The following is a 22,412-nucleotide window of genomic DNA, read 5'->3' as shown; positions in this document are numbered from 1 at the left end:
GAAATAACAGTGTACATGATTATTTCCTGGATTTACACTGACAAAGATTGTGAGTTGACATCACCCCCAGGAAGCAAAAGCAGGGGAATGACTGACCTTCTCCTCCTCACAGGGTTTCCACAGAATTACGCTACAGGAAACAGCCTTGGGGGCTGGTGAAATCCTTCATTGAGAAGAATTTTTGGAGTGGTCTGGAGGATTATTTCCGTCACTTGGGTAAGAGTGGCAGTGCCAGTGGCACTCATGTTTCCCTGGGAGTGGGCAGCATGATCCAGCCTTGAGGGGGCTTACAAAAGGGGCTACCACAGCTGGAATAAATGACCGTCTGGAATTAATCAGGGCAGCAAATCCTGCTCCCTGTCAGACAGTTTGGGGTCAAATTTTGGTGAAAGGTGCAAAGAATGTGGAGCACGAATCTCTCAGACCCTGCCGGCTTCTTTGGCCCAGCTGGTGCTTTTTTTGGGCTACTTAAAAACAGTGGCCAGGCAAAATTAAGAGAATAAAAAGCAGATCTATTTATTGAAGGGCCTTCAGGTACATTTTGGGCAGGCAAAGCCCACCTATAAATGGACAATGGGTCAGGGGTTTTCACACTTTTATAAGTTTGGTCCATTTGCATTTTGGGGGTCAATCTGCCAATTCCAGCTTCAGCCAATGAAGTCATTGACCCCAGGTTTGCTCCCCCAACTCCCTTTTGTTTCCATCTCTCAGCCTGAGGCAGTGAGGTGTCCTTGATTGCCAGGCCTGGAGAGGAATTGTTGTGTCTGCCCCAAATGGGGAAGCAGCAGCTCCCACTGTGTGTGGAGTTTGGAGTTCTGCACTAAAGGACTGCAGGGTTACAAATAGATGGAAAATAGAAAAGCTGAAATCCTGGAGAGGAATTGTTGTGTCTGCCCCAAATGGGGAAGCAGCAGCTCCCACTGTGTGTGGAGTTTAGAGTTCTGCACTAAAGAACTGCAGGATGGCAAACAGGTGGAAAATAGAAAAGATAAAATCCTAAGGCATCACAGCAGAGGGGTTAAACCTTTCTCTCTCTCCAACATGCTCCCCCTTGGTGCTGCAGAGAGCGAGCTGACCAAAACAGAGAGCACGTACCTGGCGGAGGTGCACAGACAATCCCCCAAAGAGAAGGTGAGCAAGCAATCCACGGTGCGGCGGCGGAAACGCGCCCACGCCCACCTGAGGGTGCCACACCTGGAGGAGGTGCTCAGCCCCGTCACCACCCCCACGGATGAGGAGGTTGCCCATCGAATCAAGCACGTGGCAGGTGAGCAGCTGGGGATGGGTTCAAGCAGGGCTTTGTCACAGAGGGGCAGTGTTGGGGTTGTTTGGGTGAGGTGGATCAGGGGTTGCCCTTCCCTGTTTCCCGTCCTGAATTCATCCCATCTCCTCAGGTTCCACTCAGACACGGCACATCCCTGAGGAGAGCCCCAGTGGCTTCCACCTGCAGAGTGTCTCCAAGCTGCTCCTTGTCATCAGCTTTGTGTAAGTGATGGTTTTTTCTGCTCTCCTCCCCAGCCAGCATTAAACACCTTTGGTTTGTCTGTGCTCCTGGAGTGCTGTGCTCCCTTCTCTATTTCCCCTGGGTTGTGCCCTTGTTTTAGCCAAACATGGGCTTTGCAGCTCTGAGCTGGGAGTCCTAAAGGCAGGTCTGGGACCTGTCTGGGACAGTGACAGGACAGAGGCAGCTGTGCAAGAAGAGAGGAGTCAATACCTACAAGAGAAGAAATCCAACAAGTGTTTTATTTTTTATATTTTTACATCAGGGATGCAGTTTGCAGATTTTTAATGACACATAGAAACTGTGTGTGTGGGTAATTTAAAACAAGTGATTTAATTGCTGACACACTGCTGTGAGGGACAATGACTGTGCAGAGCTCTCTGGGAGTCACTGGGCTCAGTGGCTGTGAGGATTCTGTCACATCTGGTCAGGCAAAACCTTTTCATGTCTGGTGCTGGGCAGTGATTTTGATGAGAGGTACAGCCAGAAAGCAGCAGGACCCTTGACAGATGATTTCTGCACAATAAATAAAGAAACAGCTGAAGTGTGAGGGATTGGAGTGATTTATCAGCTCAGCAGCAGGAGCTGTTTGGTTTGGCTCTTTCCTGCCACCCCTTTCAGGACTGGTGGTCTTGGACTCCAAGTGAGCTAGGAATGGGCTCCTCACGTCCCTGTGGCTCAGTTTAGTACCCAAACTCACTGTTTTTATTGTTCTCTGCCCTCGGGCTGACAACAGGCTTCATTCAGTGCTGCAGTGCTCACTGGGCAGCTGCTGTGGAGCAGAACAGTCCACAGCAGTGATCCAGGCTTTTCTGACTTGAGCTCAGCTTTTCCTTAAGCTCCACCTGGCTTTCAGAGAGGTGGGGGGAAGCTGGGATTTCAGGGCTGAAATGACAGCTCATATTGGGCTCATTTCTGTGTTCCCTGGTCCCAGAGGGGGCACAGATGCAGAGCCTTGCAGCAGCACCCAGCCAGTGATAAATGAGGTGCTGGAAGGTGCTGTCATGATGAGAACACAGCACAGAGGTACCCAAGCTCTGTGCCAACGTCTCCTGACAGCTTCACTTGGGTCACAGAGCCCTCTGTGGTGTTTCCAGAATATTCCTCTGGCCCGTTGCCATCCGCCTGACTGAGCTGGTCATAGTGGGCCATTCTTCCAGCAAAATAACTGCACTGTTCAGAGCCAGGCACCAGCCTGGCAGCCTGGAATCCCTTCCTGGGGAGGAGCAGAAATGCCCCCCTGTGTGGTGGGGGTGAGAGGAGCTGGACAGGGCTGGGGTGTGTTCCCAGGGCTGGGGTGGGCATGGAAGGGAGGATGTGAACGGTATGTGTGTGTCAGTGGCTGCACTGGGATTGGGAAAGGCTGGATGTGAGCATTGTGTGTGTGTGTGTGTGTGTGTGTGTGTGTGTGTGTGTGTGTGTGTGTGTGTCAGTGCCTGCTTTGGGAATGGGGAAGGGAGGATGTGAACAGTGTGTGTGTGTGTGAGACAGTGCCTGCACTAGGATTGGGAAAGGCTGGATGTGAGCACTGTCTGTGTGTGTGTGTCAGTGCTTGCACTGGGAATGGGAAAGGCTGAATGTGAACAGTGTCTGTGTGTGTGTCAGTGTGAGTGCTTGCACTACGATTGGGGAAGGCTGGATGTGAGCATTGTGTGTGTCAGTGCCTCACTGGGATTGGGAAAGGCTGGATGTGAGCCCTGTGTGTGTGTTTGTGTGTCAGTGCCTGCACTAGGATTGGGAAAGGCTGGATGTGAGCATTGTATGTGTGTGTGTGTGTGTGTGTGTGTGTGTCAGTGCCTGCACCAGGATTGGGAAAGGCTGGATGTGAGCATTGTATGTGTGTGTGTGTGTGTGTGTGTGTGTGTCAGTGCCTGCACCAGGATTGGGAAAGGCTGGATGTGAGCATTGTATGTGTGTGTGTGTGTGTGTGTGTGTGTGTCAGTGCCTGCACCAGGATTGGGAAAGGCTGGATGTGAGCCCTGTGTGTGTGTGTGTGTGTGTGTGTCAGTGCCTCACTAGGATTGGGAAAGGCTGGATATGAGCCCTGTGTGTGTATTTGTGTGTCAGTGCCTCACTAGGATTGGGAAAGGCTGGATGTGAGCCCTGTGTGTGTGTGTCAGTGCCTGCTGTCCCCAGGAGCCCAGCTGTGCTGAGGGAACTTCACCAGCAGTGCAGGCTCACGGATCCCTGTCTGTCCTTCTGCCTCTGCTCCCTCTGCCCCCTTTCCCTGTACCTCCTGCACTGTCTGAGCCTCCCCTCCCACCCAGTTTGTGTCAGTCCGTTTCTAACCTGCAGCTGCTCCGTCTTTTCTCTTCCCTGCTCCCATTAGGATCTGTTTCAGGTACTGTCTCTCTCTTTTTTTACCTCTTTACTCTCCCATTTCCCTCCCTTTCTCTGCATTCGGCACATCCACTCACCCAGCCCTGTCTGTCTGTCTGTCCTCCTGGCTCACACATTTCTTCCACGAGGTGAAGTTTTGCTCACTCAGATTAAATCCCCGCTCACAGCATGGACTGGGGCTCAGACACCTTCCTGAAGGCCTGGCTGTAGTCCCAGGTGCTCCTGGCAGGCAGTGGGTGTGAAATGCTCCTGAAGTGGCTGTTTTCTTGCTTCCTTTGCAGTCTGGTGCTGCTGGTCATTCTCAACATGATGCTGTTCTACAAACTCTGGATGTTGGAGTACACCACGCAGACGCTGACGGCGTGGCAGGGCCTGAGGCTGCAGGAGAGGTACAGCCACGCCTGCTGGGGCTCACATTGGCTTTTCTGGGTGTCAGAGGCTTTCCTGTCACACCAGAGCTCTGGGCTCCCACTTTTGGGCAAAATACTGAAGGGTGAAGCTTCACTGAAGGGTGAAGCTGAAGAGCTGTGTGCGTTTCCCCTGCCGCTGAAAAGCAGAGTTAAGGCCACAGAGGATGCTCTGTGAATAAATGTTCAGCAGTTTTGGGCTGAGGGGGTCACTTCCCCTCCTTTGATGGCCAAAATTCCCTCTGTATCTGCAGCATCTTAGAATGATCCCTCTGCATCAGAGGAGAATTTGGGCCTGGGACAGAGGCTCTGTCAGGTTTGTGTGTTGGAAGGTGTGGATCCAGGTGTCCTGCCTGAGTGGTCTCTGGTCTAGTTTTAGAGGCTGAGAACATCCTGCATCCACTTTTCTGAGGTATTTTTGTCTTTTTTTTGGAGTCCCAGTTTCTCCCTTGCTACACTTCAAGCATTCATAGCCATGTGCTACCTCTGTGTTGGAATTTTTTGCCCTATTTGTGTCATTTCTCCTCCTTAGCAAAGGGAATTACTATCTTCCTCATACCAATGCTGCTACTTCCCCACAAAAAGATACTCTAGGTGATTATAGATACTTCTGATTTTATCTTTTTTTTTTTTTAATCTTTCTCTGGTGCTCTTGGTGATTTTTAGACTACTACAATAGTATTTAAGTACAGAACTTAGATCCTGTTTGCACAGTGAGATGTGCAAGTGCTGGAATTACGTGGGTGGCTCCACGTGGGTGATTGTTGTGTTGCAGCCACGATTGCTGTGGGAGCACCTGAATCCATCCAAGCACCTGGAATGCTTCCATCTGTCCTGAAGGGAAAGAATTGGAAAAAAGAGCCAGAGCAGCTATTCCTCACAATAAAGGCACAAAGGGACCCGAGGGACAGCAGCTGGCCAGGAGCCAGCAGTGTGCCCTGGGGCCAGGAAGGCCAGTGGCTCCTGGCCTGGCTCAGGAGTGGTGTGGCAGCAGCAGCAGGGAGGTCACTCTGCCCTGCCCTGGCACTGCTGGGGTCACACCTGGAGTGCTGTGCCCAGCTCTGGCCCCTCAGCTTGGGAAGGAGCTGGGGACACTGAGCACGGCCAGAGGGGACAGCGAGGCTGGAGAGGGGCTGGGAACACAAACCTGAGAGGAGCCCCTGAGGGAGCTGGGGGTGCTCACCTGGAGAAAAGGAGACTCAGGGGTGCCCTCCTCACCCTGCACAGCTCCTGAAAGGTGCCTGTGCTCAGCTGGGGCTGGGCTCTGTCTGCAGGCACTGACACAACCAGAGCACACAGCCTGCAGCTGCACCAAGGGAAACACAGGCTGGAGATCAGGAAAAAGCTTTTCCAGAAAGGTGATAAAGTTCTGGAATGGCTGCCCGGGGAGGTAGTGCAGTCACCATCTCTGGGTGTGTTTAACAAAGCCTGGATGTGGCACTGGGGGCCAGGGTTGAATTGAGGGGTTAGGGCTGGGCTGGACTCTGTGGTCTTGGAGGTCTCTTCCAACCTGGTCATTCTGTGATTCTGTGAAAGAGAAATCTCTGTACAAACTGTGGGATTTTATGACCCTTGCCTGTGTTTTTGTGGCAGGTTACCCCAGTCTCAGACAGAGTGGGCCCAGTTGCTGGAGTCCCAGCAGAAGTACCACGACTCAGAGCTGCAGAAATGGCGCGAGATCATCAAATCCTCCGTGATGCTCCTGGACCAGGTGAGACTGCACTGCTGCAGGCAGGGCTGTGACCAGGGTGTCACTGTGTCCTCCCAGTCCTGCTCCCCATCCTTCAGCACCTCCTGCTTCCACCACAGCCCCTCAGGTGTGCCAGCTCCTGTAGATCCATCTCCTGCTGCTGCTGGGTACCACAAGGGCTGTCACAGGGGGCCGTGGCTGCTCTCTCCCATCAGAGAGGTCCATGCACATCAAGGAGAGAACCCTGCAGGGCCAAAAACCTCATAGGGGCACATTTGGTATCTCATCTGTCATCCCACTTTGGGGAGCAAACTGGTTTGAGCTGAGGCCTGGAATTACATGCAGCTTTCAGGGAGGAAGGGGACAAACTCTTGTAGCAGAAGTGCAGGAATTTCAGAGTGTGCTCCCTAAAAAGCACACAGGGCTGCTGAGAGCACAGTTCAGAAATAAGAGCTGCTTCCTCATAAACCCAGGAATTTCAGGGTATGCTCCCTAAAATGCTGAAAACACAGGCCCCAAGTGAGAGCTGCTTCCTCATAAGTGCAGGAATTTCAGGGTGTGCTCCCTAAAAAGCACACAGGGCTGCTGAAAACACAGTCCAGAAAGGAGAGCTGCTTCCTCATAAGTCCCTAAATGTGAGCTTCTTTCCCCTAAGGAGAGAGAACTTAGGGAATGCCAATCCATGTCCTTATCAGACAGCTTTAGCAGCTCACCTGGCTGTAGATCAGGACAGATTCAGCCTCCTTGGCTCCTCAGCACTGTCCTGGTATCACAGAGGAGTTTCTTCTTACCCTGGACTCTGCTCATCCCTTCTCCTGGAGAATGGTGCCCCACATTCCCAGTCCCCATTTGTGCATCCCCCTGACTCCCCACTCCCAAAACCACAATTACAATATCAATGCTTGATACATAGGGAAAAAGGAAAAAGGAAACCCCCAAGTTCTCTCCTCCAGGGTAGCACCACAGTGGAGAAATCTCTTGTCTTGCAGATGAAGGATTCTCTAATAAATCTCCAGAATGGCATCGGGTCCCGGGACTTCGGGTCAGATCCAGAGGAGAAAAGGAAACGTTTCCATTAACAGGCAGGAATGCAGGAGGCCAGAGGACGGTGTGCAATATGTGTAAATAGGATATATAAATATATATATAAATATATATATATATACAGATATAAATATATATATTATATACAGATTTTAAGAGAAAAAAAAGAAAAAAAAAAAGAAAAAAAAGCCTAAAGAGGGGAAGGAGTGACCTCCAACACTGGCTGAACTGGAGGGTCTCTGGGAGTGTGGGGGTGTGTGTGTGGGAGGGCTGTGCTCTCCCAGCACTGAGGTGTGCTTAGGGCCGTGCCCAGCCCTGCTCCCTGGGCCCGTGCACTGCTCCTCTGTGATATTCCTGTCTGTCTGTCTGTCTGTTCCTGTTGTCTCAAAGGGAAGCATCAGTGTGAGTGCCCCCCTGCCCGTCCCCATCCCCTCCCCGCGCATGGAGGTCCCTGCTTGGCTCTGCCATCTCCCACAGGGGACACTGTCACCTCCCTCACCCTGCTGCCTGCAGGCACACATTGGCAGTCGCAGTCAATCCCTGCAGAGCTGCTTGGAGAGCAGGGGGAGCTGCTGTGGCTCTGTGGAGGCCCCTGCTGGGGCAGGAATTTGCTGTCAGGGCAGCCAGGCTGGCTCAGAGAGCAGAGCTCAGAGCTGCAATCCCTCCCACAACCCCCCCTGTGTTCCTCCTGTGTGATGCTGCAGTGAGAGCCAGGGGAGGGTCTGCCTCCCAGGTGTGTGCACACCTGTGACAGTGTCCCCTTTTCCTGTTCTCTGCTTTCCCTGTGCTTGGGGCCCTGCCACTGAGCCATCCCTGTGCTGCACGTCTGCATCGCTGCTGGAATCACCACGGTGGGAGCACCCAAATTTAAACACAGAACCAAAATTAGGGTTGATTTTCAAGCACTCCCACCACCCAGCTCAGCAAATCTCTCTCCTCTTTGTTCACCCAGCCCTTGTCTTGTAAAATCTGTGGGAAAACAGGGGGAAAAACAACAGCTTCCTTTCCTTGCCTGGGATAAATTACATAATTGTATCTATGCAGCAACAGCCATCACTGTGGATATTTATGTGACTGCATCCTTGGAGCAACAAAGCTTCCAAAAATCCAGGAGAGGTCAGGAAGGGTCGCAGGGACCACGGGAGGAGAGGAAAAAGGGTGGCAGGACAGAGCTGGCTGTGAGGCACCTGAGGGGCAGTGCAGCCCTGGGGGCAGCCAGGTGCTAGAGCTGCACTAGAGAACAGCCAGTGTGCATTTGCAGTTCTGCTGGGGCATAATTCCAGACTCCATTAGCAGCCAGACGGGGAAGAGGGGCAGCTTGGCTCTGCTGTGCAGTGCACAAACCCCACAGGGACTGGAGATGCAGGCTGCTTCTTGGAGTGTTTAATAAATGGTTTTGCCTCTCCCCCAGCCAGGTAGGTGATGAGAATGTGAGTCCCAGTTTGTCCAACATGAGAATGTGAGTCCCACTTTGTCCAACATGAGAATGTGAGTCCCACTTTGTCCAGCACTGGGATTTTTCCACCTTCTGGCTGGCAGGAGGGAGGCAGCTGCACATCCCCAGTTTGGAATGGTGCAGTTGCAGCTCCTCCAGGATGAATAATTGGTCTCACACCATTCAGTGGCACAGAATATCCTCAGTGCAGCCTGAGGAAAGCCCTCTGAGCTCCCACTTCCCAGTGGATTCAGGAGTAACCTGCTGATTTCCCCCAGGACAAAGTGCTAAACATGTGCCCCACACAAGACTCCCATGTGCAGGAGCATGGATGGAGCCAGGCTATCAAAAGGACATTTCAAACTGTGAAAGCAAGCTCCAGCTGGGGAAAACCAGAGAGTAATGGCTATTTATGACTATTTATTTAATTTAATGCTGCTGACTACTGTACTGCTCCCTGACTTTTTCCCAGGGAGGCTGCTGAAATGGCTGCTGTACCAAGAAATTGAGGTGCTAGGGCCTGGGAAGGGCTTTCTGGGGCTGCTTTTCCCCACTGTGACTTGCCAGACTGTCCCAGAGTCCCCCTTCCCCCTCTTACTCATTCCCACAATTACTAAGCACACAGAATTCCCCTGCTGCTGAGATTTCCCTCTTCTAGAATTTAATTTCAAGCACCAGGCAGGACACACAGAGGAATCCCTGGGATCCAGCCTGCCAGGAAAGAGCACACTGCAAGAAGAGCCTGCAATGTGGGGTCTCCTCCAGCTGCAGGCTGATAAATCACAGAGGGTCACAGACAAATGCTGCTGATCAGTGTTTGCTGCTCACCTTCTCCCTGTCAGGGAGGCAAGGAACCCTTTTTCTCCCCCTGAATCCTTTCTCCTGTGCAGATTTCCAGCTGCAGGCTCGGGATGTTCCCTCAGGCTGAGCCCCAGGGACAGAACTGCACAAGCTCTGTTAAATCAGTGTCAGGCCAGGCAGCTGTAGCATCTCAACACTGATATTTGTCCCACCTGCACATTAAAGTGGGGTTTTAAATTGTTTGACACCCATCCTGCCACTCAGCAATGTGAATTCCTGCAGTGGGAGCAGTGGGCACCAGGCAGAACCTGGTGCTGCAGTGTCCTTCACACTGAGGGAGGTTTCTCTTTGAGGTTCAGGGCTTTGGCTTTTTCTAGTTCTTTCTTTTTCCCACTTGGCAGCCAGCCTGCCTTGGAGTTGGATGGGATTCACAATCTTGTTTTGCCTCTTGATCTCTCACAGTAGTAATAAAGAGGGGAAAATCAGGGTCTTAAGGCACTAAGGGTGAGGGTTTAAAGAAAACCTTGGAGTGTTTTCAGTCCCTCTGCAGAGCTGGGATAGGAATCAGCTGCCCCTGAGCAGTCCCAGCTGACAGGTTAATTCCTTCTGGAGCCAGAGACAATTTTGGATTACATTTCCTGGCGGGATCAGTAACACTTTCTAGGAGTGAGAGGCCTGAATAATGTTACAGAGGGTGGTGCTTCCCCCAGCACTCACAGCCAAGCCAGGGTTTTGCTTCTCCCCTTGCTCACTCATCAGAAATCCCCCTGGATTCTTTCCAGGTGCATTTCCCCTCCCAGTCTGACCCTTCCACCTGCACATCTGCTGGGGTTTGATTTGCACCATCTGAACAACCACCAAAACAGGGATTTTTTGAATTATATTTATTTTTTAAAAGGCATTTCTCCAGCCAAGCATGCAAAAGCAATGTAGCCTAATTCCTGCCAAGGAAGATGCTTCCTGTTGGGAGGAGGGAGAAGGGGGAGGCTCTGATCCACCAGTTTGTGACATCCTCACTGATCTTACTGTGGCACAACCTCAGCCCTGATAAATACACACCTTATCTTAGCTTATCTTAGAGTTCTGGCAGCTGGGAGTTGAGTCCTGGGTAAGTGCTGTGCAACCAGGCATTCCCAGAGTAGATACCAGAGGTTTCTACAGCAGCACCTGCCTGTGAAGCCTCTGAAGGACCAAAAACCAGGTTATTCCAACCAAAAACCAGGTTATCCCAAGGCAGGGGCACTGCTGGGCCTGCACATTCCAGAGAGTAAATATGGGAAAACAAAAGGCAGAGAGGCCTTGCAGTGGGAAGGAGTTAGCTGTTAACAGGATAATGAGCTTTTTTGGGTGCTCTGCACTCCAGGCACTCCTCAGTCACAAAACTGTGCTATGAACTCATACTAACTGATACTAACTTGTGTCTGATCCCTTCCTGCCTCCCTGTGGGACAGGAGAAGGGAGGCACATGCCTTTGATGTCCCCTGAGCTGCCTGTGTGACACAGAGGCTGCATTCCACCTCTGGCTGCTGTCCCTGTCTGCTGGGTGACACCTGACCCTGCTTGGATGCTTCTCACCTTAAAACCAGAAACCTTGGGCACAGGAAACATCTCTAGTACAGTGTGACCCTGGGTTGGAAGAGGAAAGGTTCAAAGCACAAGGCTTTGCTGGATTTGGAGCCCTGAAGGCACAAAGCTGCCTCTGAGATAACAGGGCATGGACTGGGAGATTCCCTCTAGGAATGTTAATCCTGGAATGCTAATCCTTGTCCTTATCAGACAGTTTCAGCAGCTCACCTGGCTGTAGATAAGGACAGACACTTCAGCCTCCTTGGCTCCTCAGCACTGTCCTGGTAGTCACATAAGAGTTTATTCTTACCTTTATGCAAGAAGGTAGAAATTTCTTTCCCAGAGAGTGGCTGGAGACCCTTTTGGTCTGGGCACTTGAGACCTTTTGGATTTGCTCTGGTGTGCTGCAGCAGCTGTTCTCCCCAGGAGCACAGAAACAAACTCCTGATTTACAACTGGAACTGTCTGGTTCCATGTTCCACTGAAAATCAGTCTTGAAATCACTTTAAAGCAGCAGTGCCTGGCTCAGGGGAGGCAGCTCTGTCCTGTCTGCCCAGGCAGCTGCTGCCACCCCCAGCTCTGACAGATCAGTGCTTTCTGCACTGCCTGCTCAGCTCCAAGGGGCTCTGCCCACGGATCTCTGCCAGGCTGCCACCAACACAGCCCATGGCACAGCCCCCTGGGCTCTGGCTTCGTGTTTTCAGCCTCAACACCACTTAAAATACTGACAGGGGCTTGCTTAAAACAGCTCAGAACAGACACTGGAACCAAAGTCCCTGAGGGAAGTGACTCACAGAACATGTGCCAGGGAGGTTCCTGTGCTCTCTGAGCTCTTGTGGCTCACAGAACACCTGGGCCAGGGTGGTTCCTGTGCTGATTTTCCAGCCTGTTCCCCACCAGACACGCTCTGATCTCTGTGTTTGCAGTCTCTCCAGCACGAGTCTCTCTGTGCCATAAAACCTCTCTTTTTCCAGATGTGCACACTGGCCAAATACTCTCGTGTCCTGGGTGACTGATCAAGGCCATTCCCTGATCTAGGCAGACAGCATGGGCTTCTCTTAGCATGGATCATGGCATGCCATGCCCTCCTCCTCTCCCACACGTTTTGCAGTGCTTGCTATGGCTTTTCCCTGTCCCCTCCCACCTCTGCTGCTGGACAATCATTACCTGTGTCATAGATGGTCTGACCTGGTGCTGTCCCTGCCTGCCTTCCCCTCCTGCAGTCTGTATGCTCTTCAAGTGAATGTGTTTTGTTTTATTTTATTTTATTTTTTTCAGTAGGGAAAAGGACTTCCTTCTGCTGAAGGAATTATATTTGCACATGGCTCGGGGAGGTTCCTCCTCTGGCCGTTTCTGTTACCTCACTCATTTAGGCCAATTCCATTGCTAACGTTAAAGGCCACCTTCCCTGCCCCAAACCCCGAGAGTAGGTAGGGAATGAACCCCCATGTGCAGCTCGGGTTCTGGAGCTGCCCAGTGGAATCAGGACTTGGGAGAGCAGCTGTCACAGCTCCATCCAGCAGGGAGGTGGAGCCTGTGCCACGCACATCGTCCCCATCTCCACCTGCTGGGAAATGGCCCTTGGAGAGCAGGGATGGAAGCACCGACCTGGCTCTGGGCTGGATGTGGAGGGAGGGAAGAGCAGCAGAGCAGTGGCAACGTCACAACCTCCCACGAGCAGCCTGGGACATCACCATTCCAGTGGGATTTCATCTCCCAGGGCTGGAGAATGCTGCTATAAAACCCTGGGGCGTGTTGTCCCCACGCGGGTCCTGCAGCTCCTGTGCACAAGGGATGATGAACGAGGGTCTGCTCTCCTCCTACAACCACCACAGGCACCTGCTTCCCTGCTGGAATCCCCTCCAGACCCGGGGCTGATGGCTGAGGTGACTCTGGGGTGGGTGGGGGAAGGATTGTGGGTTTGTTTTAGGAGTTGTCCCGACTGTCAGAAACTTTGCGCTGTGCGCAAAAAAAAAAAAAAAAAAAACCACAAAAAGAAAAGAAAACAAAAACCAAGCCGCGGTTCAAAGCGATACTGGAACGTACGTGCTGGAATGTAGGAATTGTACAGGCTCTGCAGCCAAACTCCGTGTAAGTAGTTAGTACCATGGAAGTACGGTATCAATTAAAAAATCTATCCAACAACCAGCGTGGCTCTTGGTTCTTTTTATTATCCTGCCCATTCCACAGTCTCCTCTCTCATTCCAAACACACACAGAGTCTTTGCCAGGACTTTCTCTTCCAGGTCTTGAAGAATCACCAATTTTTAAATTATTATTCCTTTTTCCGTGCAAGATTCTTGAGCAGAACCTTGCACCCCGTTTCCTCCTGCTTGGAACACCGCGAGGCAATGGTCACCTCTGTCTGCAGGAACTGGAAAAGTGAAAGATTTGTCCAAAAAAAAGAGCATCCAGAAGATGCCTGTGGGACTCAGGGAGGCGCTGGACAAGGGGACGGCCCTTCTTTACCACCTGAGGTAGCTCTCAAGAAGTTCTTGGGTTCACTCCTGTTTTGATTTAACAGTATGACACCAGAGGGTTTTCTGTGGCTCACAGGGACTGAGGAGCAGAGCTGGAGTGGGAGAGAGGTGTCCTAAAATTCACCATGGGCTCAGTGCTGGAAACCCCAGTTACAACCCAGTCCCTCCTCTGTGGAGCTCAGGATCCTGCCAGGCAAACTGGGATAGGGATGGCATCCAGCTGAATATTCTTGGATATTCTTCTGGACATCAGGATTTTGGGAACTGGTGCCCAGACTGTGAGTGTGCTTTATCTGGAAAATGTTCTCCCCTTGCCAGGCTTGGCTCTGGGTTTGGGAGCAATCCTACTACCAAGACTGCACTGGAGTAGTTGACTAAAGTTGACACCCACTCTAAAAAAAGGGTTTTGAACAAGTGCCAGTTGGAAATCTGGCCTGAGCCTGCCTTACAAATGGGGTAATTTCCATGATTTTAGCGAGCACATAAAAAGCAGCAGAACAAAGCAGAGGGGATTCCGTGGGTGGGGAGCATGCCTGGAGTCACGAGCACGTTGGAGCTACTTACAAGTGGAGCAGAATTTGTCAACTCTGGCAAAGCAGCACAGGCTCCATTGCAGCAGGGATGTTACAACTCTGCCATGCAACAGGCCCAAACCTTCCCCACCTGGTTTTACAGCACAGTTCCACCCTGGCCAATGGTTCTGCCTTTTTCCCTTTCCAATCCCAGCTGTTGAGCTCAACTGATCTGCACTGAAGGGCAGAAAGCAATTTTTATTCCACTTAACCCTCAGAAAAGGTAATTTTGCATAGGAAAGATGGAATTTCCAGGGTGATTCCTAGGCACCAGGAGATCATTTAGGATTCATCCAGACTATTTATACTGGTGATTAATTACCTCAAGAGAGAATTAGGATTAACTGGGAAAAGTGGGTGTTTTGTGTCTATCCCTCTAGATGGTGCTGCTACAGCACCAGAGAACCACCACAGTTACAAAACTACAACCATTTCACTAAGCTGTGAGGGCTTTGCATCCTATTTGTTTCTCCTGCCTACCAGCATGAGGCTGCCTTCCTTTTTGGGGTTCCCCAGGAAAAGGTGGATCCCCTACCTTGTCCTGCTGCCTTGCCAGCTGTTACAGGTTCCTCCTCCCACTGTGTACTCCAGGAGCAAACCTGCTGTGCCAGGCAGGTGGAAGGGGACGTGGGGTTTGACACTTGATAAATGAGAGGGACACGGGATTCTTATACTTACATCATCCTGCTTCCCAAAGCAGGAATACTTCATGGCCTGTATCCTCAATTCCCTCCAGAAGAAAGTGTGAACATGACACAGGGACCTGTCTTTTCTACTATACACTTCCAATTTTAGTGCATTACAGTCCTCACCCTACTCTGCTTGTGCATGGACAGCCTAAAATTCAGAGTGGCTTCATTAATTAATTAAATTCTTCCTGTTCTAACACCAAGAAAACTGCTTGGGCCACAGTATGTGGTGGACTAACCCCCTAAGAGATCCTTGTTCACAGTCCTGCAGCTCAGAGCAATGTGCCATACATACCCTTACCCTCTGCAGTGGAGAAGTAGCACATTTAGCAAATAAAGGTGGTGGTGAGAGCAGCTAAGAAGTGACAGGTGACATTTACAAAGCCATTGAGGTGAGGATGGAACGGAAAGTCGGGAAGGAGCCGTGCTGCCCACAGCCTGTGCTGTTTGCTCTGCGTGCTTCCACAGAGGAGTCCTTCAGCACCGGGCTGGCAGCTCAGGTGGGGTCACAGGACCAAAGTCAAGGCTGTACAGAGTCCCAGGCAAATGGAAGAGAATTTACACTTCCCCGTGTTCCTCCCCACGGCGCAGAGCTCCCCCTCAAAGCTGGCTGGTGTGGCATGGTCCTTCTGTCTTCAGAGCCCCTGCAAGGGAGACAATTCCTCTTGGAGCTCACAGGGGTGAGGATGGCAACAGAGTTAGCACAGGAACTGACCGGAGGTGAACGAGAGAGTAAAAGATCCAGATTTTAATCTGTAGCACACAAATTCCTTCCTATAACGTGTTTCCTTTGGAGGCAGAGCCCTTCCAGTCCTCATGGGCACAGCTGCAGGGGAAAGTGAAGATTCCCAACTCCACAGCAATAGGTAAAGGAGGCATAAAGACACCGTGGCCTGTGTTGGTTTGGGGGTTCAAGAAATACAAGTACACCCCTAAAGACACCTGTATGGCTTCTAAGGTTGCTGGGGGAGCTCCAGAGGAGCACAGCCATGCTCCAGGAGTCTCCAGCCCCACCACAAGGAAGCTGAGGGGTGGACAGACACAAGGAGTGACCACTTCTTCATGACCCACCTTGGCGCCGTTCACTGCGCTGCCTCCCCTCTGCTACTCCTCCACAGGCACAGCACAGTTCTCCTTGTTTTCCGATGGAATTGCAAGGTAGTCTGTCCTGTAGTTGGAGGGAAGGAGGAGAGCACACAGTGTAAAGCCCAGCTTGGGTAAACTCACCTTTGCTGAGAGCCTGGAAGCATCTCTGAGGTAACAAATGTCACCTGTAGATGCTCACAGAGGGAAACTCCTGGGCACAGGCAGGGGCAAACACCGAGTCATCCCTGCTCCAAAATCCTACATAGCCAGCCTTCCTATGTACAAAGAGTGCTCTAAACCAAGCCAAGTGTGTGGAAAGATGGGAATGGGCCAGGATGAAACCAGACTTCCAGGAGAGCATCTCCACATGGTCCAGACCTGGAATACTGCTCACTCCCTGCCTGGTGTGTGGTGCAAGGGGGCACAGTCTTGGTGCTCCATAAATACTGCAAGGACTTTGGACAAAGCAAACACCAACCAGCCCATGCCATGGCAAAGTTCAGTCTTCCTGCAGTCTTCCAGCATGTTTTAATCACTACTCACTTTGTCAACCTTATTGAGGATTTCTGGCAAACTACACAGGGTCTGTCCCATATTGCAGACTCCCTACAGGCACAGGTTCCTGCTGATACAGAAACAGCTCCTTGGGGTTTTACAGTAGATGAGGTGAGGCAGAAGGAATTAATATTACACGATTTATTAAATCATCAGAAAGAAAAAATCATCAATTTTAGACCTGATTATCCTGTACTAGCAGGGGTCTATACAATTTGAGAGCTCTGGGACATGTGAGGAGCTCTTGCAGAACAGACCTCACCTCCAGGGGTTCCACACTTACGCATTTTCCTGGGCAGCCTCCTCTGCCTTGGAGACTTTCCTGTAGCAATAGATCATCTCAATCAGCAGCCAGAGCGTGAGGAAGACCAGCAGAATATACATCATAATTTCTGAGATGACAGAGGTGAAGTCTTCTCCAGCTGTGAATAAAATGAAACAACCCCTGATGATTTCCATGCAGATCCATGGACGTTTTCCACCCTTGTGTCATCCTTCCTAATCCACATTGCCAGAATCTCCAGGTGCCTTTAGGCTGTGAGGGGGCAAAAGAGAGGGATGTGCAACAGGCAGGGATCCCAGAGGGATCTGACACGCACAGCCCTGTGTGTGCCTCGCATCCCTGCCACCCCCACATCCTCACGGATTGCTCACCTAGCTCATCTTCACGCTCTGTTTCCTCCCCGTGCCCCACTCGCTGGTGTTACTCGGCTCTGTTGTGCCACCAGTGATTTGTAAAGGATCAAAACACCGAGGTGGTTGTGGGGAAGAGGGAGAGGAAAGGGCAGACAAAAGGGCTGAGAGCTCCCGGCCCTGTCTGAAGAGAGCAGCAGCATCCCTGCACTGTCTGCAACACGCCGCGATTGCAGCACCGAACCCAGCAACACCCAGAGGAACAGAACGACTCGGGAGCACCACAGAGGGAAGGAGGAGAAGCAGGAGACTGGTATCAAAATGGAGAACGAGTTGTTGTTGCAGGAGGGAGGGGGCGGCAGCAAGGAATCGCTGCGGCTCCCTGGGAATGGCATCGCTGTAACATCCAGAGCCGCCGCCGGAGGAGCTGGAAACCTCTGCTCGCTCCTGCCCAGCTGTGCCCAGCTGTGCCCGCCTCACTGTGCCTTCCCACACCCACACACAACCAGCCTGTGCCCAGAACCAGCCTCCAGCCACCAAACAAGCCACAGGTTTTTCCTCCTGAGCCGCGTTTGTCAATGCCAAACTCAGAGCCCTCTCCTGTGGCGCAGTGACAAACTCTATCCCTGGTGACAACACCCACGGCCAGTGACAGCACAAAACACCCTCCTGCCCTCCTCCACCAGGGCGAGCTGGGTCACCCTGGCCTCTGACAGCACAAAACACCCTCCTGCCCTCCTCCACCAGGGCGAGCTGGGTCACCCTGGCCTCTGACAGCACAAAACACCCTCCTGCCCTCCTCCACCATGGCGATCTGGGTCACCCTGGCCACTGACAGCACAAAACACCTCCTGCCTGTTGCGGTGTGATGTCATGGCTTGCCTCAGTTACCCCTGTCCTTCCCCAGGTGTCAATCACCTCTCCTTTCCCCCACCCTGACTCCTACTGGGCACTGTCTATCAACACAGAAATTCCAGGGGAGCATCAAGTGATTGGGCAGATTCAAAAGATGCTCCCCCTCCCTGGGGTCCCTTTCACCTGAGACCTGCCCGCCCCATACCTGGTTGTTGGTCCTTGGTTCCCTTCCATCCCCTCTCCCCGGGTTAAAAGGGCAAGCACACCATGTGCTCGGAGTTCTGGTGAAGCTGCTGCTAGATTCAGGGGCCATGCAGCCCAGAATAAAACCTCTGGATTAAAACCCTCCATCGGGACCGACTCCTTCCTTCACCATCGCCTTAAAAGCTTCTCCAGCACAAGGAGGCTTGAGGAGTGACCCTCTTCCACAGCAAGTTCCATCTGGAACTCGGACATGCCTGTGCTTGTCCCCACGTGCCCAGCTGTGACCCACAGCTAGCCAAAGTGTCTCTGAGGTGGAGCACCACAATTGCCACTATTTACTCAGCAGCAGGGCTGGACAAATCAAGACACATATTGATAAAAACCAATCCCTACCCTCCTCCACCACGGTGAGGTGGATCACCCTGGAGCTCTGGAAGAGGGGCCGGTGGATCTCGAACTCGAACTCGCGGGTGATGTTGCAGGTGTAGACGCCCGAGTCGTTCAGGGTCACGTTCAGCACGGTGATGGACACGTCCTGCATGTCTTTGCTGCCGTTCCACTGGATCCGCCCGCTGAAGCGGCTTGGGAATTCGTGGTTTGTTTTCCTGTACTCGTAGATCTGTGAGGAAATAAATGTAGATGGATATATAGATCTGTGAGGAATATATATATATAGATAGATAGATAGATAGATAGATCTGTGAGGAAATAGAAAGGGACGTGCTGGTTAATTGTCACAGTCATATTTTCTGGAAAAATCCCTTGCCCAGGATTTCTCTCCCGGGAAGCTGAGAAGACTCAGAGAAAAAGGAAAACAATAATATCTCATTTGCTTCTCCTGTGTTTTGCTGCTTTGGGATGTGGTAGGTGATTGGTTCATTGGTTGCATGTGAATTGTTTTTATTTATCGGCCAATTATGGCCAGCTCTGTCCAACTTTCTGAGGAGAGAGCTTTTCATTATTATCTTTTAGCCTTCTTTCTGTATCCTTTCTGTATTCTTTAGTATAGTTTAGTGCAGTTTTAGTATAGCATTCTTTTATATTATATAGTAACATAAAATAATAAATTAGCCTTCTAAGAACATGGAGTCAGATTCATTCCTTCCTCCTCCATCTGGGGAGCCCCGAAAATACCACAGTTAATCTCTGCCTTGGGCAGCAGCACAGCAGGAGCCAGGGGCAGCATCCCCCTCCAGCTACACTCAGGGATGTTCTGAGCTCCCTTGGTAACAGCAGCTATTCATATTCCATCACGCTTTGCCTCAAAGTATCAGGTGACTTTACAAAAGACAGGAAAAGGAGTGATCAGGAATCCAATATCTCCACGAGAGAGGGAGAAAAAACTAAGGCACAGCAAAACGCAGATGCACGTGGACACAAAAAATCAGCAATGGAACAGAAAACTGGGATTCTTCGTGCCTAGCAATGTGCCTGACAGTCAGTGCATGTGAGACCACCTAGGAAAGAACCTCAGAGCACCCACAGTGAAGACCAACAGCTCTTTTTGGGAAGCCCTGGGGTATTCAGCTGAGATGGAAGTGCTGCAGGGCAAATATGACAGTGTGACATTCTGGCTGGCCACAGTCCCACCATGACCCTGCCCGCCCCAGCTCACTTTGGTTGGTGTTCTTTGGGTTGCCACTGGCAAGTGGATCCCCTGGGGCACTGGAAGTGAATTCCCATCTCATTCCTTAGCCTGGTCCCTTTTGTTCTCAGACAGAAGGAGAATATTTGTCATCCTGCGTGGCCCTGCTCAATCACAGCCACTGATTTAATGCTTCAGACTCAGATAAAATAGCTAGAAAGAAATGTGCACTCAGCCTTTATCTAGTTCTCCATTTCACCATTCTCTCTTGAATTCCAGCTGCTCCTCATCTGTCCAATTTTCATTTTGATTCACTCTGAAAATCAATTTTACCTTTTCCTGACAGGGATCCAAAGCAGCTCCTGGAGATCCTCCCACAGCTGGAATAACACAGCTTTCTCTGAGGCAAAGAGAAGTAAATCCTGCCCTACAGATTTATTTTTATTAATTTCACCTCCAAAAGAACAGCTTTGGGATTCAGAACCGATTCAGACAAGGGTACCAAGGGTCAGTCATATTTGACATCCTCAGATCCTGGGCTTGAAGTATTGAGGGAATGGGGCTGGAGATTGGCATTGATTAATCTACACCCCAAATGTTTGACCTCAGCAACTGATTGCAGCTTTTCCTGCCAGGAGTTTGTGCTGTGCCCAGGTGTGGGAATGGGATAAGCAAGGAAAGAAACAGAAAGGGCTCAGATCCCAGTGGTACATACAGGCTCATCCTTCCCCCCGTTGGGCCTGTAGAACCATTCCACCACCGTGCTGGCTGTCACCTCTTCCCTCTTCATGCAGGAGATGCAGAGCAGCTTCATGTCTTTCCCTTGGACAGCCTCTGTCTCAGATGGGACTTCCACACACACGGAGGAACAAAATCCAGCTGGGGGAGAGGAGCAGCAGAGAAAGAGGCGTTGGGACAGAATTAGAGAAATATCAGTTATTCACATCTTGGCATTAATGTTCCTAATGGAAAATGGCTTGATTTATTACCAGCACTGTCTGATAACGGATTAAGTCTCAAATGTCAAATTTTACCAAGCTTCCTTCTCCTGAGATATTAATAATTCATAATAATTAACAGAGGGTGATCGCTTCACACAGATTCACCTCTCCAGCGTCTGCCTTGCCACAACTTTCATCTTTCCCTGGTAATTAATGCCACTTTAAAGGCATTGTTCATTGCCTCCCATGCGTGCTGGGCATGCTCCTGTTAGAGCAGCAATTACAGTCTGGGATGAGGAGCAGCCCAGAATTCCAGCGTGGAGGAACAGCTCGCTCTTTGTGCTAAATTGGAAGGTCTGGATGCTTTAATTCAACAAAACTGGGAGGGTCCAGCACCTTTGCTGTCCCTGGGCTCCATAGGCTCTACTGGGAACCAAGGGGCTTGGACGGGAGTGAATTTGGCAGCAGGAGGAGTTATTGATTTCCCAGGCATTCCTGCTCAAAACGCTTCCAATCAGAGCTGTGCTAAGGCTGGCAACTCTCGAATACTGCTCTTGCAAAGAGGACAGAAATCGTTGCATGTGAAGCCACACGCTCGAGCAGAAAGGGATTGTTTCAGCACCACATCTCCGACCAAATCCCTGCTGACATTTGTCCCCCGGGCTAAACAATCCCGGGCTCTGTGTGTCCAAGGCTGTCTCCAGAGCCCAGACGCTGACTTTGCTGGCTGCTCCCTCCTCCCCAGCCTCTGAGGCACCATTAACCCACTCTCTCAAGCAACATATTATCCCGGGACTATTCCTGGAAGCAGCCTGGTTCCAATTCTCCCAATACTACCAGCAGCAGCTTCCAGGGAGAAATAAGGAAAAGCTCCAGGATCCTGCTTTTCTCTGAGAATCTGCACACACACACAGGCACCCACACACAGGGCTGAAGGCACACGCACATCGAAAACCGCCCAGCCTCTTCTCATGGCAGGAATCAAACTGCAGCTGCAATCGATTTATTAACTCCAGTTTACACAGACCGGCACTAAAACACCTCTTAATGGGCTGCACACCCTCCCCGAGGCAACTCGATGTCAAATTACGCTGCAAACCCCAGACCAAGAGCAAACAGCAAGGGACCAGCACATGCTTTGTGCTCGGCACTGAGGCGCTTTCACTCCCTCACACCCACGAGCGCAATTCCCTTCTCCCGACAACAAAAACCCCACTGGGAGGGCAGCTACGAATGGAGCATCCCCCTTCTTTCTTTCCAGCGGCGGGGCTGGGTGGAGAGGGATGGCAGCACCTACCCCAGAGCAGCAGGGCGAGCGCGGCCGCGCAGAGCAGCCGCGGCAGCGCAGCCATTGTTCCGAGCCGGCACGGCGCTCGGGCTCCTCGCACGGCGCTCCTGGATGCTCTTCCCCCGCTCGCCGCCGCGCTCCCGGCGCAACAGGATGCCGGGCGGGGAGCGGCCGGGCGGGCGCGGTCCGGGGGCTGCGCTCGGCCGCGGGGGCGGCAGCACCACGGACAGAGCCCGAGCCCGGAGCCTGCACCGAGCACAGAGCCCGCAGAGAGCCCGGAGCCCGAGCCCGGACAGCTCCGCGGCTCCGCGGGCGCGGCCGGCGCTGCGCAGGGCGCGGGCGGAGCGGAGCGGGAGCAGCGCTGGATCAGCAGCAGCAGCGTTGGATCAGCAGCAGCATCATCATCATCATCATCATCATCATCAGCAGCAGCAGCAGCAGCAGCAGCAGGTGCCCCGCGCCGGGAGCGGCTCCGCGGGGCGCGGCCGCGGCGCTTTTGTTGCGCGGGCTGCGGGGCGCAGCGCCCGGCGGGGAGGATGCCTGGGAGGATGCCTGGGAGGATGCCGAGGAGGATGCTGAAGAGGATGCCGAGGATGCTGGAGGAGCCCGGGCGGGGGGCACGGCCGGCACATGCGCGGCCGCCTCCCCCGGCCCCGGGCGCGCCCGGCTCCTCCCGGCTCAGCGCAGGCAGCGCGGGGCTCCGGTGGTCCCGCGGGCAGCGCCCAGCTTGGCTGGGGACAT

At 52.1% G+C, this 22,412-nt stretch overlaps 2 protein-coding genes and 1 long non-coding RNA gene across 11 annotated transcripts in view; 1 reads left to right on the top strand and 2 right to left on the bottom strand.

Moving 5' to 3' along the window:
- The window catches only part of GRAMD1B (GRAM domain containing 1B), a 98,728-nt gene extending 91,539 nt beyond the window's left edge, over nucleotides 1–7,189 (top strand). For all 8 annotated transcript variants that reach the window (XM_064397795.1, XM_064397794.1, XM_064397793.1 and 5 more), the window contains 6 exons: nucleotides 113–216; nucleotides 1,064–1,267; nucleotides 1,395–1,485; nucleotides 4,123–4,230; nucleotides 5,842–5,959; nucleotides 6,928–7,189. In XM_064397795.1, coding sequence (XP_064253865.1) covers nucleotides 113–216; nucleotides 1,064–1,267; nucleotides 1,395–1,485; nucleotides 4,123–4,230; nucleotides 5,842–5,959; nucleotides 6,928–7,017 — 715 coding nt within the window. In that variant the 3' untranslated portion in view covers nucleotides 7,018–7,189. The remainder of the gene's footprint in view (nucleotides 1–112; nucleotides 217–1,063; nucleotides 1,268–1,394; nucleotides 1,486–4,122; nucleotides 4,231–5,841; nucleotides 5,960–6,927) is intronic.
- Nucleotides 1,741–2,918, bottom strand: LOC135285482 (uncharacterized). Its single transcript, XR_010350298.1, has 2 exons — nucleotides 2,202–2,918; nucleotides 1,741–2,017 (listed from the first exon to the last, which is right to left on the bottom strand). It is a non-coding gene; the product is annotated as an uncharacterized LOC135285482 (long non-coding RNA).
- Nucleotides 7,190–12,935: 5,746 nt separating the features above from the next.
- On the bottom strand, nucleotides 12,936–22,412 carry SCN3B (sodium voltage-gated channel beta subunit 3). Of its 2 annotated transcripts, none has more exons than XM_064397802.1 (6): nucleotides 21,681–22,412; nucleotides 20,158–20,321; nucleotides 18,251–18,476; nucleotides 16,449–16,587; nucleotides 15,596–15,692; nucleotides 12,936–15,168 (listed from the first exon to the last, which is right to left on the bottom strand). In XM_064397802.1, the coding sequence occupies exons 1-5, from the start codon at nucleotides 21,733–21,735 to the stop codon at nucleotides 15,629–15,631; spliced, it is 648 nt and encodes a 215-aa protein (XP_064253872.1). In that variant the 5' UTR covers nucleotides 21,736–22,412; the 3' UTR covers nucleotides 12,936–15,168; nucleotides 15,596–15,628. The 2 variants fall into 2 exon arrangements, with proteins under 2 accessions (XP_064253872.1, XP_064253873.1); XM_064397803.1 differs by lacking the exon at nucleotides 12,936–15,168 and adding an exon at nucleotides 15,187–15,350.

Source organism: Passer domesticus, chromosome 23 (genome assembly GCF_036417665.1).
Source record: "Passer domesticus isolate bPasDom1 chromosome 23, bPasDom1.hap1, whole genome shotgun sequence".
Classification (NCBI taxonomy): Eukaryota; Metazoa; Chordata; class Aves; order Passeriformes; family Passeridae; genus Passer; species Passer domesticus.
This window is presented reverse-complemented; position numbering and strand designations above follow the sequence as displayed.

Bases quoted from the DNA above. Each gene is read 5' to 3' on its own strand.
- SCN3B (XM_064397802.1), bottom strand. From the start codon at position 21,735: ATGGCTGCGCTGCCGCGGCTGCTCTGCGCGGCCGCGCTCGCCCTGCTG. The intron at 20,322-21,680 runs GTAGGTGCTGCC...CCTCTCCCCCAG, and splicing joins GCTCGCCCTGCTGCTCTGGG to CTGGATTTTGTTCCTCCGTG. The intron at 15,693-16,448 runs GTAAGTGTGGAA...CTCCAACTACAG, and splicing joins GAGGCTGCCCAGGAAAATGC to GACAGACTACCTTGCAATTC.